The 17,066-nt window shown below is 38.7% G+C and overlaps 1 protein-coding gene across 14 annotated transcripts in view; it reads right to left on the bottom strand.

The window, feature by feature from the left end:
• LOC109980984 (membrane-associated guanylate kinase, WW and PDZ domain-containing protein 1) overlaps window positions 1-11,130 on the bottom strand; it is an 87,279-nt gene extending 76,149 nt beyond the window's left edge. For 7 of the 14 annotated variants that reach the window (XM_020629581.3, XM_029276555.2, XM_029276554.2 and 4 more), the window contains exon 1: window positions 10,395-11,122. In XM_020629581.3, the coding sequence (XP_020485237.1) occupies window positions 10,395-10,692 (298 nt within the window). In that variant the 5' untranslated portion in view covers window positions 10,693-11,122. Of the gene's footprint in view, window positions 1-10,394 lie in introns of all 14 variants that reach the window. The other 7 variants (XM_065961644.1, XM_065961646.1, XM_020629586.3 and 4 more) reach the window with 3 other exon arrangements.
• Window positions 11,131-17,066: the final 5,936 nt, after the last annotated feature.

The following is a 17,066-nucleotide window of genomic DNA, read 5'->3' as shown; positions in this document are numbered from 1 at the left end:
ATACCACTAGAAGACTGATATAACATCTGTACTGTCAACTCCTTTACCTGACCCTTTTCTGCAATATAGTTACCATTCTGAGTTCAAAGTTGGCCTTTTAAGAATACATAGGCTATCTGTTTTGTTTTTGTCAACTGCAGCCAAATATTCCAAATATTTAATGAAAGCTTTGACATTGCTGCGGTACACACCTCCATTATATGAGTGCATACAACTTTGCAAATGAAACTTCATCTGCTGCACAGTGAACACACAGTCACAGTTTTGTTGCCCTCGTGTATTCTTTGCTTTTCTCTGGTTAACATCAGAATAACCTAAACTGGACTAAAAGTCAGACAAAAACAACGATATGAAGACATCACCTTGGACACAAAAGTCTTTTAAAAGAATGAAGAAATGTCAAAATAAAAACATATTTGTATCACACAGTTACTGCTTCTCTGTGCACCTTCAAGTGCTTCCATCTCAGAGAACTGCAGGCTGCAAGCTTTCTAAACCTCACAGAGGTCTGGAGTTTGTTTGCTAAAGCAGATATGATAGCTCAGCTCTTTGAGGTTATTCCAGGAAAAGCTAGTCACATGAAAATGTTTCTTTCTTTCTTTTTTTCTTTCACAAGATCACATTGTTGTTGTATTAAAAAAAAATAAGCTTTGACAAATTGGAAGAACTACAAAAAGAAGGAGGAGCAGTTGGAGTCTGAGCAAGTTAAACTCTCACAGAATGACACTGACATCCCTGTTACTCATTAAATATATACAAGACATGTCCTGCAGTGAAGGCATCATTAAACAATGGTGTAGTCATTCCTGCAGATTTAGTAAAAGAGCAAAGCTAAAGATGCTTTTACTCATAAACCTAATACATCTTTGCTCTAGTTATTGAGAACAGGCTGTTTGAATATGAGCTGCGGGATAACATCTTGACATGTTTTACTGCTGCATACAGTCAGAAGCTCTCAGATTAAATAGCAGTGTGAACATCGGTGTCAGGATATCAGACGGTAGTGCATAAAGCATTCCATACACTGGTAAACCCCGCGGGGTCGGGTCAGCCTCTCAGGAGCTTACAGGCAACCTGAATCCGTGGAGATTGACGGCCGAGGAGGAGGAGGGGAGGGATGGAGATCAGCAGCACGAGAAAGCCTCTGAGGATCATCCGCAAACCTTTCACCTCCACTAAACAACACACCGAGGTTTATATCACAGGGGAAAATGTGTAGCAGCATTTAAGGTTGAAAAACAATCAAATGAGAGCACAGACGAGTGGTCTGCAGATGAGTTTCAGCTCGAAAGGCCTGCTGCATTTTCTACAATCGAGCTTGATGAAAGGGGACCTTTGGGAAAATGAGTATGTTTCTCACACTATATGCAATTGAAGCCTTAAGAAAGTTGTAATTACTGTATTAGAAAACCACAACAAACCCAGAGAAAGAACTAAAAGTAGAACTTCTATTCATGTGTATAAACGGACCCTGTAATGTGAGTAATCCTTTCCAGATGTGTGAATGTAGGAGGAGCAGAGCTTAAATGTCAACTCATCTGTACTATAGGAGATTCTACATAAAGCATGTGTGTGTGTGTGTGTGTGTGTGTGTGTGTGTGTGTGTGTGTGCGTGTGTGTGTGTGAGTGAGTGAGTGAGTGAGTGTTTGTGTGACTTAGTAGTAGCAGCGTGTGTGAGTGTGAAGGTCACTGCACGAGCATGTTTCTGCAGCAGTGAGAAACAAAGTAAGATAGACTGAGAGACAGAATCCAATGGCAGCTATTAACTCTGTCACCAAGTATTCTTGTTGTTTCTGGGTCACCTAATTCAAAGCTATATATTCTTGCAGGATACGGTAGCATTGAAGTTGACCAAACCTTCATGGATTACTAGGAATTTCTTGCAAAAATAAAGACAATAAAAATCAGCTTTTCACAGTAAACAATACCTACAAAACCACTAGGTTAACAAAATAAAGAGCCTTTTGACATGCTAATGTTAGCATGTAGCTCAAAGAATAAAGAAACTTTTTTTTTTTACATAGCCTACTTGATCCCTGAGGGAAATTCTGGTTTCCACTCTTATACTGTTATTGAAAGAGAAGCTTCTCACACACGCATAGGCCTTGCACAAACATGCACAAACAGGACCTGTTTACATGCATTAATGGGATCCGGCTGCTACACACTACACAGGGAGAACGCCACAGCTGTTGGGGAATTTGGGATGCTCAAGGGCACCTCAACAGTAATAGAGAAGTGTCCTGGCACCCCACCAGCTACCAAACCAACTTTAATATTTGGTGCAAACCGGGACTCACGACGACTTGGGTTCACAACCCGAGCCTCCACAGACTGAGCTACTGTCGCCCAGAAATGTTAAATCGTGAATGTTTTTCTGGAACCATTTTTCAGTTAATATTCATGATGTAGCTGCTGTAAGACACAACTTGTTTTCTTCCACACATGCTAATTATTAAAGTCACATGAAAACCCCTGAAGGTAAACTAAAAGGTTAGTTGTCTCTAAAATGTTAAATACAGAATAAACATTTATTTTATGAAGTCATCTTGGTTACCCTAAATAAGTCCCAAGTCATTCATACAAAAAATGAATTAATAAAACGGTAGGCCTACACACTAGAAATGGAAGCGTTTTGTAGAAAAAAAACTGAAATGCAGACACGATATGGTGCATTCAGACTTTTTGAAAGTTCATTTGAATCAGGCTACTCAAATTCTATTCTAAGTTAATTACACACGCTTCTATTTATTGACAGAAATATCAAATAACAACTGTCCGCATTTACCAATCAATCGTGGTTAATTAAGTGCATTCATGCATTCATTTTTATGAATGTTTTGATAAGCCTTCAGTGTCTCCCTGTAGTCACAGTGATGGAAAAGAAAAGACACCTCTGTGCCTTTAAATGTCTCACTTCACTTAAAAAAACTCACAGAGAGCTAAACTGACGAGTCAAAAGTAATATCCACCTTATGACATCAAACATTTCACTTTTTTACTGCTCCTTTTTCCATGGTTAAGTTAATGTCGTAACCTTCCATCTACAAGAAGGTTACTTTAAAATAAAAGAATGAATTCAAACAGCAAGTTAAGAACTCTAAGAAATGCGATTAAAAATGTGATACATTGCAATTAACAATTGAAATTTAGCAATTAATCAGGATAAAAAAATGTTAATTGCTTAACAGCCCTATATAAAATGTGATATACAAATATGATACAAAATATATAAGCTAATTCATTAGTATTTCATTTTTATTTTTTTTTAATTGTACTATCTGTACACAAAAATAGTCTTTAGATATTTTCAGGCTGCTGGCTTCCATCATTTACACTTCACAGTGACGTTATCAGTGCCCAGCTATACAACACAGTTTGAACTGAAACACATCTGTAAACAGCTCGAACCATGTGTGCAGACATCAGTGTCGTATAATAAATACAGTTACATTTTACAACAACATGCATACTTAGTTCAGTTTAGGCTGCTGCACAGGGAAAAAAGAGACTGGGCTGAAAAAAGGCGAAGCCATGTTTTTGTCATTTGGAATTAGAGTCAGTGAAGATCGTCTGTACGTTCACTAACATGCTGTCTGCTGGATGTGCTCCCTGAGCCTCATGTCTATGTTTTGGGCTATGTTAGAGGTGGAACATGATGCATGTGAACACCACATGAGACAAATGCGTTCTATTTTATAAACCCTGTGAGTTCTCCATGCTTGTTACTGATAATGTAGCTGATGTGTTGTGGAGGAGTTCTGTATCCTCTTTCATGAACTTACTGTATCCAGGCATGCAGTCAGTCTGCTTTATCTACGGAAACATTCTGTTCCAGATAAGTTTGTTTCTAAAAATCTAAAAAAAAATCTACTCTACACACTGTAGAAGCGCTGATAAGAACTACACAGAGGAGGTATACAAGATGACATATTTAGTACTCTGTACCACAGGAATATGCTTTTTGATGCTATCCCATACACAGTGTATTAAAAAAAAAGACACACCAAGTCAAATGTAGAAAAACACTGCTAGCTGCTAAAGATGTCTACTAGAATTTTAGATTAAAAATACTGAAAGTTTTTTCTGTGTGTGCTCTGGTCTTCAGTCTAACCTCATTGTTACATCACCTGAGGCACAGAGTCTGAATTACACATCCATTTGTTCAGGCCTAAATAAATCAAGCCGCTTGTGTTTGGTGCCATTGCTCTTTTGCTGATATGCAGCCATTGTTAATGTATCGGATAAAATTTCATTTTATAAACCTTAAAAAATAAAATGAACAGCTGCATACACACCTACTAAAACCTTTATGTTGAGGACAAACACACCTGAGTTTCTTACACATTTCTTGTTGTCACATTTCTGCTTGTGTCACAGTTATTGAGAAAAAAAAAAGGTAAAAAAATATGTCAATAAAAAAAAACTGTGAAAAATATTTGAGATGCCTCACTAGAACTCAGAGCTCCAAAGAGTCAGAGTTTGTAGAAAAAAAAGGGGAGAAGTGGAGTGTGGAAGGAGAGGGAGGAGAGATAGCTCCAGGATTCGTGTCAGGAGCTGTTGACAAGCCTTTCGGGGATAAACTTCTACAGTCGGCTGCACTTAATCAAGACTGACAAATCTTCATACTTAAGAAAAATATAAGGGACGTGCTCATCACAGAGGAGATCTGTGTCTTCAAAGCCCTCACATCCTCTGCATGTGTGTAAGCCTTCTTAACCGCGCACATATAAAAGAAGTTTCAGTGACACAACTCAGTGCAATCTTTGCAAAACGGAGGCAGGTTTAAGATGCACAAAATACAAGGTCTTCAAAGCCCTCAAAATATTAAAATTCAGTTTGCATATTTGCAAAATATTTCCTTGGTGTATCTAACTACTTAACAAAAAACAAAAACAAAAATATATATATATATAATTTCTTATTCCAACTAAAAATTATGATGCAAATGAAGCCATATAACGATGCATGTCGGGTTGTGAAATAACTTACTAAAACAGCTGTGGACTGATGTAGTAAGCTGTTGCATTGCCCCATCTGTGTGTTATCTCTGTCCTCCATATGGCACTACGTGACTCTGTGCATGACTTCATGTTTGGATTTACATCACAGGCCAACACGTGGAGCACTAAGTTCACAAGACCACTCATTGATCAGAGTGTTTACAGTCCATCATAACATCTGGCAACATGACAAATGAAAATGCTGAAAATCTAGTAGGCCTACTTCTCTTCTGTTGCATAAAGTAGAACAAACACCATTTCTGCCATGGTGTTTTTTTTTCTTTGAGTGGAAAAGCTAGAAATATATATTTTGCTGTAGTTGGAAATGTTGCAGTCTTGATTAAAGCAAAAACCAAGGGTTAATGGAAAGAGACTTTATGAATAAAAGATGATGTACATGAAGCATGTGTCTAATACTCAAACTTCACTGAAGAGATGAAAACGTCAGATCTTTGTAGAGTGATGAGAACGCTGTGATGTTCCCCAAATGAAAACATGAAAATAAGCCTGGTTTCAGTCTCTTCATCTGCAAAGGTTTAAAAGCCCTTATCTGAATACCATCTCAAACTGTTTATCGTGCTAGACTTCCTGCACTACTAGTGCATCTTTTAGAACAATTGCACAAAATGTCAGTGCATGTATTTATTTGTATGAGGCAATATCTGATAGACGCTATTAGGGCTGGGAATCTTTGGTTGTCTCACGATTCGATTTGATTTCGATTATTGGGTTAGCGATTCGATTCAGAATCTATTTTGGATTCAAAATGATTCTGGATTCATAGATCCATGGACTATTTTTGTCTATTTTTGATTTAGTATATACTTCAGGATCTACTCCAGTCATATGTGAGACTGGCTGAATTTCTTGCTGCTCAATTTGTCATTCTACTGAGTTAAAGAGCTAGCCTTAGCACTTAGCTGGGAGTGACTGATTTTTGGAAGTAATGAATCTATTTCAAGTCTCAGAATATAAGAATGTCGATATTTACATAAATCCTTTTTTTTTCCCACCCCTATAAGTTATATACAGCACATCATTACAGACTAACAGTATGTCAGCATCAGTTTAGACTCACTGTAGGAGTCTGCAATAAATCCCTACTTTACTACTTTAGTGTTGAGGCTTGCATTCAAAATGTTGGACCCTCCACAGGCGCACTCAAACAGAAAGGGGTATGATAGGAGAGGGTTTGAGGAAAGTAAAGTGGTAAAGTAAGGGGTGAACCAAAACTACTGAGCCCACCTCTCAGGAATGCCCTTCATCCTGCAGTCTGCTCTGATTCCCTCTGGCTGGGTTCAAGTAAAGGAGAGATATAAGGTAACAGAGGCTTATTTGTTCCCGAGATCAGATAGACACGCAGCCAAAACTACTCATGATCACACCACCACAGACCCCCGGCCCCTTTAGGTGCTCACCTGAAATGTAAAAAATGTGATGTCAGGAAGAATGTTGTAAAACAGTCTCTCAAACTCTGTTTTGATGGAACATATTACTTCATTATTATTTTTTTACATGTTGTTTCATTTAGCAAGTCTCAGATGCTCGTTGATTGTCTTTCATTTAAACTAACAAAAACTATTCTTATAACATTATTTAATGTAATGCACCTTTGCAACTTTATTACACAATACTGTTGTCAGTGCTAAGCCAATTGCAATTCAGTCAGGAGACAAAACCACAATACAGAGACCTTTGATGTATCCAACTGATAGAATCAGATAAGAGCTTCACTACAGGTCAAAGTACGAGTATGTCCGCCTCTGTGTACTTTAACCTCAGAATTATTGACTTTGCAAACAACATATGAGGACTATTATTATCTTTAAATAGACCACAACCCACTGGAGGAAATAATAGAAAATGCTGAAGTCGCTTTGAGTGTATTTGCATTTAATGTGTACTTTGTGAGCAGGTGTTTATGTTACAGTTTGAATATGATAGAGGTTCTGTGAGGTTAATGGGAGTAAGTAAGTGTGCGTGTGTGGGTGGGGGTGGGGGGTTATTATGTCAACCTGTTGTGATTGAGACACAACAGAAATTGAATGTATACCTTTTGATAGTTGATTTAGCCCGCTCTTCAACACGGTCCAATACAGGAGATTGACCACAAAAAAAGTTGGAAGGAAATTGCTTCTCTCAGTCATAACTTTATCGAAACTGGAAACACACATATGATGCATTTATATGTAGATTCAGTGTAATTGACTTAAATGTCAAAGTCAGTGTCTATTAGGAGCAAATGTCAATAAATCTGCATAGACAAAAAGATTCTCCAAAATATAAATGTCATGTTTTCAAGTAATCTTCTGCATCAAAGCGTCATCAGTTTTCTTTTTATCAACAGGAAAAAAAAATTACATTAGCTCATAAAAATGTTATTGGACCATAAATATAACCAAATACAGGCTAAAAAGATATGCTTTTTACATATTGAATCTATGGCCACACAAAATCATGGGAGTTGGGCGTACTGGGCTAATTATCTGGAAGACTGGACCCAATGCCTCCCATAGCGCCAAGCTCCTGTAATTAAAAGAAAAATACAAACACGTAGTAATCCAGCAGATTCAGGTATCATTCACAACCTGTTCTCCAAAACCACAACAAGACTAAAACCATATTAAAAAAGTAACTTAATATGAGGATTTTTTTCAATAAAATTTCAGCATAAATAAAAAACCTAAATGATGCTGTAAAAAAAACAAACAGAAAAGAGGATATATGAACATCACCACTTTTTTCATTTGAGTCTTGTTCAGAGATCTGCAAATATTTCGAGAGTCACACACAGTAGTAGGACCAAAATATCTCTAATTCAAAAGCCGATTATGCTGTATGAGTGTCAAGAGAAGCGTCCTGCGTTCAGTGATGTATTCACTCTCTGTTCTTGAAAAAAAAAACAGATTAACTGACTCCGTTTTTAACAATCCCCTGAAAATAACACAGAGCGGGGAAAAAACACCTGAGACAAACTTCAAAAACCAGCAGGAATGCAGTATAAAAGTTAAGCTAACAGATATTACTAAGTACTGTAAATGTAACACTAACTTTACTTTCAGTCGGCCTTCATCTTATGTGCCAGAAATAGCTCTGGCTTGTAAGATATCATGATACATGTAAGTATTTAGTTCTCTTATCTTTTTTTTCCCCCCTTTCTCTCATAACTCATTTACTCTGCTTAATAAAACCACGAGTTTAATATTCTACCTTCTCCACAGGAATGCATATACTTCATTCAGGTGGTTTTCTTTCTGCATTCCTTAGTGGGAGAAACACACCTGTGGGGGGACAGCCTGTCTACCTGCACACACAAACACACAAGCACACACACTGATAGAGTTTCAAACCTAAAGTACTGAGGCGATCTGGCCTCCAGTAATCCGACCCACAACTCTTTTTGAAGAGTGAAGGGACCTGATCTGTCCCGACAGCCCATCATTTAGTCTGGCACAGCTCGGATACCCCATGTTCAGACAGACTGAGACACAATGGAGGTCTTGTGAGCTACTCAAGAAAATCCTTTCCCTTTAATTAGAGACTAAGTAAATCTGCTGACTTATGCAAGAAACTAATGACAAAGCTACAAAGATGGCTCAGGATCTCCTTTACGTTTACAGTCAGAGTGCTGCAACAGAGTTTCTATACAAGCTCAGAATAATTAGAAAACTGTTGATGGATATTAAAACTCTCCCCAGTGCAAGTCTGGCCCGATAATGTTTCGAACAAACGCACACACAGAGCAGCATTAGTGCTGAGCTCTGTTCCCAAGGGTCGAGACCTCGGCTGCAGAGGTCAGGCGTGCACACTTCAGATTCTAATGGACCTTCAGCGCAATAGTAAGGCAATGATGCTACACCGAAACTAAACCGCTGTTACGTAACACAGTTAATGATTTCCCCTGGGAGAAGGCAGTGCAAGGCTTGACAAATATCGTGTGATTGTGTGAGCAAGGGAGGGAATGTGTGGAACGAGACATTTGAGGTGAAACACAAAAGATTTGAGGTTTTTAGTAATGTCAGTGATTCACTCAGGCTTCTCAGAACATCCAGGTCAGCCCAGGATGAAGGAAAACAAACACTACACACATTGCACTGGAGACTCTGAGGAGGAAAAGATTTAAAGTTTGTACCATTGGCTGCATCGCTCGGCCTCTCAGACAGATGCAGACGCATCAGACCGTGGGCAATGGGTCAAGCTCATCTGACACGCAGCAAGCTCTTCCAGAAATAACTCCATCTGCCCATCAGTGAAGCCCGCTCTAACAAACAACACATCCCCCCATTTATGACAAACAGCATTACTTTAGAGAAAGAGGCAAAGCAGGAACTGTTAGTCAGTTAGGCAAAGTTGTTTAAAAGAAAGGGTTTGATAAGTCAAATATTTCAGACATGTTAAAAGAGCTTTTTCCAGTGTTTGCCCCAAAGTTGCTTTAAATGCACTGATCAAACAAAAAAAAACAAAATGTGGACCTTTTTCTGGTTTAAAGCATCATGAGACTATAATAAATAACACAATGGTGTAATGATTGTCACCGCAAAATGTCAGCAATGAGTGTTTCTTTTTACCAATAATTTAATCTATTTTTGTGTTCTGGAACTGATTGGCCAATTCAGCTGCTAGGTTCTATAATCGGTTTGGGGACGGGAAAAATTGTTACAAACATTGAAATTTTCCTTTCCTTTAGACAAAATATTTTTTCTCAACATCATTTATAATTTTGTTGCTGACTTTTTTATGTTTGGGTGCAATTTTGGTCTTTAAAAACACCTGAAGGTGCATTTTTGGCTCTAAGGCAACTTTTTATCACTTTGATCGAACAGTTTTATTAAGAAAGCACAAAGAGTTAAAGGTTTCATTCATTATGATTTTTTTTTTACTTCTAAGAAGGCATAGGACTGGGAAATTTCAAGGTGGGTAAAAAAAAAATGAGATGGAATCATTCTTCAAGCAGAGAAAACAAGAAGCCCCATGAGGTGACAGCAGCCTCCAGCACGCCTCTCAAAAGTTTGGAAACATGTTCCATTTCTGATGGCAGAGTAGTAAACGGGCAGCAGCTGACAGGGTGTGCTGTTAGTGTTGGAGTGCAGATGAAGATTTAGAGCTGCAGTAAGGGGTCTAATGTGTGACCCCGCAGGTCTGACCCACAGTGTCTGTGGAGGGAAGGAAGGCTGTCAGGCCAGCTTCATGTCAAAGGAAAAACTCTTGGCTGCTGCGGAGAAGATGAGCAGCAGCACATAAACTGCCTTACTCCACACATTCATCACTGTATTGTTATGAGCTTGTTATATTGCGCCATATTGAGATGATTAAGTTACAACTTCCACTGGGATATCGCACCTCCACATGCACAAATTGTAGCCTGAGTGTCTCAGTTCATTTTTCTCTTACCTTGACGCACAGTTTTCAACCTGACAGGACCTTGGCAGCACTTAATCACAGCTAAAATGTCATACAGAGGTAATCCAGACACAGCCAGACCCTCCACCTCCAGCACTAGCTCCCCCTTGCTGAGTTTACCGTCCTGGTACAGCGCAGCATCCTCCCTAACTTGACCAATGTAAGCGAACTCTCCATTCTCAGCCCCGCCGAGCAGCTCCACGTTCAGCTCTCCACAGGCGTCCGGGTTCAGCGCGCAGTCGTTCACTTTATTGATCCAGTGGTTCTTCTTCTGCAGGACTTTTGACATGGTGACTCAGGTCCGAAGGAAACCCTTGTTATAACCGCGAAAAGGTGTACAAATCACCGGAGAGTCGCAACAGACGGAAAAGTTCAGGATGTTTGGGTGTCACTCCAAGTTGGAACATTTTCCCTCTTCTCCTGAGCCGAGGCATGCTGCTCCCAGTGCAAATAAATATCCAAATAGATTAAAATCCGTACTGTTGTCGCTTCTGTTGTTGTTTCCGCATCTCTGATTCCTCGCTGTTGGATCTAATCCGCTCCCTGATTGCCCGTTTTACACTAAAACCCTCTCCGCGTTAATCTTCGACTTCTGCCTCCTGTTATGACGATCATTTCCTATTTTCTCAACTTTCGAAAAAGAGGAAAACAGTTACCCATTCAGCTGTTCATACATCCGGCGGCTCCTTTAAGCAGGTAGCGCGACAAGTTCATTCTGTTTGCTCCTGCGCTCTGGATGGAGGAGGGAGAGTGGGGAGAGTGGAGCGCATGCGTCCAGCAGTTGTTCCACGAGGGAAAATCCCACTCGACCCTACACCTATCGGAACCTAAAGCTCCGCCCAGCCCTCCGGCCCACACGCGTTTTCAGACGGACTAAAGCGACCTGTGCGTCTAATCCATAGTCTGTTGTCTCATCCCGCTATAGAAGCTCCAGCAATCAATCGATTGATAAACGCTCCATATGGATCGATGGCAAGATGATGTTTCAAACCAGCACATAACAAAGGGGCCCACAAACTAAACTGAGTAAAGTTTATAGCCTTAGTTGTCAGCTTTAAAAAAAAAAAAAAAGAAGGTGATATCAGTAGGCCTATCCTATAGTTCAGATCAAATGTTGTGTTATTCCCTTCAGATGCTCATGAGCAACTGCAGTTTATTAGGCTACTTGGGTTTGTTGTTTAGTCCTTTTGACAGCTTCACACATTATTTCCTGGTAATTATTGTTATTATTGAAGTAGTCTTAATGACATCATTTCACATCAGCTGTGAAATAAAGCCGAATGTGTTTATTTTTTAATGCATAAGGGAAGATTTGTCAGTATCTGACAGGGACAAAAGTAAATCTGTGTGCTGTCTGCAGCCTGGACAGAGCGTGGGGGGGATCAGGTGAGAAACACATGCTGGGAACAGAGGGAATAACAACCTCTCTGTGTTTTCTGCCTGTTCAGATAAAGTACAGAGGTTGGCACTCTCCCACAGGCTACGAGGGCAGTGTCCTGGATAGCAGAGCATGAAAGGCAGCTTTCCATCTCACTTCATCTCAATGTTGAGTGCTTGTTGTGTTTGCAGTGACTGAACTGTGTCACTTTTACCTCTGCTGCTTGTCTTAAAGAAAGGCTTTGTCGTAAGATGATATAATATGTCTGGCATTCTTTGTTTTATGGCTTGTGTATTTACTCGATTCCTGTTGACTTTTGTTAAACCAACATGAAACTCAATCAAGTAAAAAAGTCACGTGGCATTCTCAGTGGGGAAAGTTACAGCTGCCTGGTGAGTCGTTTCTAACATTATCACATGAAACTAGACATTAAATTACAAAAGCTTTGTCGTTGAGTCCAGATGTGACTGGGGTTACAGTGTTGCATGGTTTACTGATTTAAATTTTGAGATAAAATGAAATTCCGACTATGATGTCTCAGAGTTTATTTGAGGAAAGTAGTTTTTTTTTTTTTCTGAACTTTTGTCTGGCTTTTTCACAATAAAAAATATTGTTACACTTAAAGGAAGAATGTGCTGCCTTTTACACATAAATACAGCAAAGTCAAGTCTATGTAAATGTCTCTCCCAGCCATGACTTTTACAATGAGTTAGAAGCATGAGTCACGCACCTGTACTATTGTTGGCCGCCTTTAAAATCATGTTGACATGGACAGGACAGCCTACCATATAAAGCTGTTTTAGTCAAGGACTAGAGAAAAGAAGAGTAACATACTCTTATGTGGATGTCACATAAGCCACGATCATTCTGTGTCAATTTATGTGCAATAAATGAAGCTATGAGTTAACCAAAAAACAAACTAGTCTATATCAACTGTTCTGTTAGAAGTCCTTCACACCTACTCTGTGCTCAGTGTTGAGTAAATGTAAGGAGTTAGACTTCTGCTCATGTTCAAGTTGAGCACAGATATGTGATTCATTACTTACGTATGTTCACCAAAAGAATCATATCAGAGATAAATGTTTAAGTTTACCAAACCTGGCCATGTTTCTGGAAAATATGCTTTTTTATTGCAAAAATAAAGTACATTTATTTTAAAGTTTTTACAAAACATTTTATCCCAAGCACTTTAGCCCTTAAACACGTTCATACACCAGTAAAAATTCCTATATATCTGCAATTATTTGATTTAATTTAATCTTAATTTTAACTTAATTTTTTTTACAAATTAGGGTGAGATGTGATCGTTTTTTGTCATTATGTTAGTGTAATACTGTTTATTTTCTAAATATAAGCCAAGGTGGGGGACATGAGAAAAACACAACATCTGTGTCTTGAATTTAGATGCATTTCAGCTAAACTGTCCTGTTATTTTTGAACTTATTAATCTTTATGTTTCAATGTTTATCATACTAGCTATCTTTATGTATTCTTTAACTTGTTCTATATGTTAAATAACTTTGGTTGTGTATTCTTCAATGCTAATATCTAACAGCAAACAAACAGAAACTTCAGGCTCCACTCCCTGTTGACTTTATTGACTTTAAACAAGATTTAGCAATTTGAACAAACTGTTTTCTTTTTACAAGAATAGAAAATAAACAGTCATACATTACGTGTCACCCTCACCACAAATAAGAAAGGCCTGACTTTGAATGGTACACAAAGGTGAGCCTGAAGCAACAACATGGAGAAATAATGAATGCAAATCCAGTAGAGTTATGTAACAGAGTGTGTTTAGTTTTATGAGTGGCATGAGATTGGCCGTCCACACTTCAGGAATGTCATGAGGCCACAATCATTGCCTGGTAGTTAAATATTAACCACGAAGTCCTGCATAGTATCGATCTGTCATGCCAGTCAGAGAAAAAGAGAAATGCATAAAGGTATTCTCTCAATTACAGTTATTTATTTATCAGATTTCTGTGTAATTTAGTAATCTATGGATAAGGGTATACAAGTGAAACAAAACCGATGGCAGAGAAGGTGAAACTTTGTTTTGTTAAGCCTGCGATAACATTTTTGACAGTTGGTAGTAGTTTTTAGTTTAGACATTCAGTATTTATATACTGTAACAAGATATTTCCTCATTGGTGTTGTTTGTCTGGCCACTTGATGTCTGTTAGACTTGTTAGACGTCACTCTTCTTTTATCTCTGTTTTTGGTCTCCACAACCTTTTATTGAAAGAAGTGGTTCTTAGAAGAAGAAAGGACATCATATATGCTATAGGCTATATGAACAAACACCTGAGCAGTTTGGGTTTCAGTGACTTGTTCAAGGGCACATTGACATTGGCAGGGCCAGGGAAGTGAAGTTGCACATCTCCAGCAACCAGTCGCCTTTTCCATTCTTTGGTCTGTATCAGGACTTGAACAGGCAACCCTCAAGACTGAGCTACTGCCGCCCTCTTTAGTTACTAAGTGCTACACTTTATTCAACTGGTAGCTAACTCTTAATGCCTAATGTTTGGTGCAAAATAGGTTACATTTCATTTTTTGGGGAGAATTTCCACTGAAAAAAAGCTGTGTTTCGCAGCATAATATGACAAATACTATAATATCCAAGTCAACAAAGTCACCATTTAGTCAACATTTAGCTGAAACAAGCTATAGCGCTAAGTAAAGTCAAGAGGAGTAGGGGAATCAAATCATTTTTCATTTTGAAAGGATTCAGAGTATTGCTTTTTTTAGTCATGCAAATTAAAGTCTAGTTGGCTGGCAGTGTGTGTAGCTTTTAGACAGACTGATGCCTTTAGTTACCTTCATGTGCATGTGAGAGAGATTAGGGTAACACAATTGCACAGCTGTTAAGTGGACTTCAAAAAGAGTTATTTCTGTTCCACATGAGGAAAAAAAACTACCCACCATTCCGACTTTCTACTGCACACACTGTGTTCTTTTACTGCCTCTATTTCTAAGTCTTAAAGTAAACATACTGACACAAAGATGAAATCAGCAGCTATTTGTACTTCAGAGAAAATCATCTGAGAGACCCATTGTTTGTGTTGTGTGAAATCATGAGAAACCAACTTTTTTTTTTTTTACACCTGTGAAGGATCAGATGGTTGCAAGGTTTGTTAAATAATGCAGGAGTTAGCAGCAGAATCTTCATAATCCAGATGTCTCACAGGATAAAGAGTTCAAATATCCTCTTTCACAGAAACCTATAATGAATGCTGCGAGTGGTTAGATTTTTAATGAGCATTGTTTTCACTTTAGGTGTGTATTTTGTTCATATACTAACATTTGCTCTGGTAAATTGAACATTTGTAAATATTGCATGATAGAATACAGCGGCCAACAAGGGCAAACATGCTGCAAGTTATCCATTTGGAGAATTGAGCTGCAAATTCAGAAAAGAGTATAATAATCCAAAAGCATAAAACAACAGACCTGGTGAGATTCCTTTTCTTTTTAAGTTATTTTATTTATTTATTTAAGATCCGAGCTGTACATGACGCGTGACATAATTGCTAGGCCATCTGCGTCCCCAGCTTCCTTTTTGATGACTGAATTTGCTTCTTTTTTTTCTGAGGCAACTTTTTTCCGGCTTCATGGGTTTTTGCCTTTGCATGTGCTTGCAGTGCATTTGCTTGAATGTATTACATTTCATTTAGGCATCATTTCTGAATTTGCAGCTTGTAGTGAACTTCTTTTGGTTTGTTGCAGTTTGTTTGCACAACGTGAAAAAAAAAAACATATTCTCAAAACAAAGTGCTCCTTATGATAATCACCTTTTGTCATGTTTAAAAATTATGCCTGTTCTGAGAAGACCAGAGACAACGGGGGTTTGAAGAAAAGATAACGATAAGCACTGAAGACATATATGGAAACATGGACAGACTCAAAGACAGCTTCAGAACAACAACAGAATGAAAGAAACGGTTAAATCGCAGCAGATTCCTGCTCATGACAATGATTTTCACCACTCCTGAAAAACTAGGGCATCAGTGAGGCTGTAGCTCATAGAAAGTGAGAGAGGAGGGATGAGGAAGACACATGATGACAGAGCGACATGAGTTGTCATGCAGTGGATGTTGTACTCTGGCCATCCTACCCCCCTCCCTTACATAAGACCCATGCTTGGCTGCGGGCGTAGAAAACAAAGCCTGTCCCCATGCATTGAGCCTTCCCCTTCACTGAGTCTTAACCATGCAGCACACAACAGGCGCAGACAGTGAGCAATATTGAATTATTCAGGCGCAGAGAACATTGCAGCTTTGAAGAGAGCAGGGTTGTGTTGACTTTAGTCTGGAAATGAGAACAAAATAATTCAAAAAGCCAAAGACAGTCATTCATGCACAACCACTATGTTTCTCTAGGTGCTGTTTGTTGTGAAAATGTTCATTATGAGGTTGAGTATGCAAGTCTAGACACTGTTTGTGGACCTAAAAGAGTTTTATTGATTTGAAAAGGATAACACATCTTCCACTAAAGAAATAGTCCTTCAGACTCTACTGTCAGAACTGTTTCCATTCAATGGTAAACTCTAAGCTGTCTTACGCTGTTCTTATTCATATTTAAGCATTTCCACTTGAAGTCAAGTGGAAATGAAGTCAGACAAAATGAACATCATAGGGCGGATCACAGCAGCACCTGATTGAGGGTTTCTGCTTTGTGACTGTCAATCTGTTGACATTTAACATTTTACGATCTAACAATCTCAGAACCCATCAGCCAATGTCTGATGAGGATATTAGTGTCTTGGAGCAATGGCCAACTTTTCGTGGCTTCAGGTGTAGCCAGCGATTATCAATAGAGGACTTGCAATTAAGACTTCCGGACTTGGTCCGTGCTGGGACTTGAACCGGTGACCCTTCGATTCCCAACACAAGTCCCTACAGACTGAGCTTCTGCCGCCCCATTTTCATTCCCAATAGCAACTGGAGAAGTGACAATAGTTCTTTTTGAAAACATTTAAAATCAGATGCATGTATTTGTTTGTAGACTTTAACTAAATCGTTAGATAGAAGAATATGAGATAGTTTCTCATATATTTCCTTTGCTCTGTACAGACCCTACTGCTGCTCATGTTAGCCCACTGGTGAACAATACAACTCAGACTACAAACATAAACCAAAGCACAATGTATTATATTTAGTGTTCACTTCATGTGCCTCCTTCACGTACCTCCCAGTTTAGTCATTTTATCTTACCTAGCCAACAGCTTTTTGTGCCTTTAATCTTTAACCCCCTTCTCTCCTGTTTGAGTGTCTTTTCATTAT

This window comes from Labrus bergylta, chromosome 12 (assembly GCF_963930695.1).
Source record: "Labrus bergylta chromosome 12, fLabBer1.1, whole genome shotgun sequence".
Taxonomy (NCBI): domain Eukaryota; kingdom Metazoa; phylum Chordata; class Actinopteri; order Labriformes; family Labridae; genus Labrus; species Labrus bergylta.
Note: the sequence above shows the minus strand (reverse complement) of the source record. Positions and strands in the feature narration are given on the sequence as shown.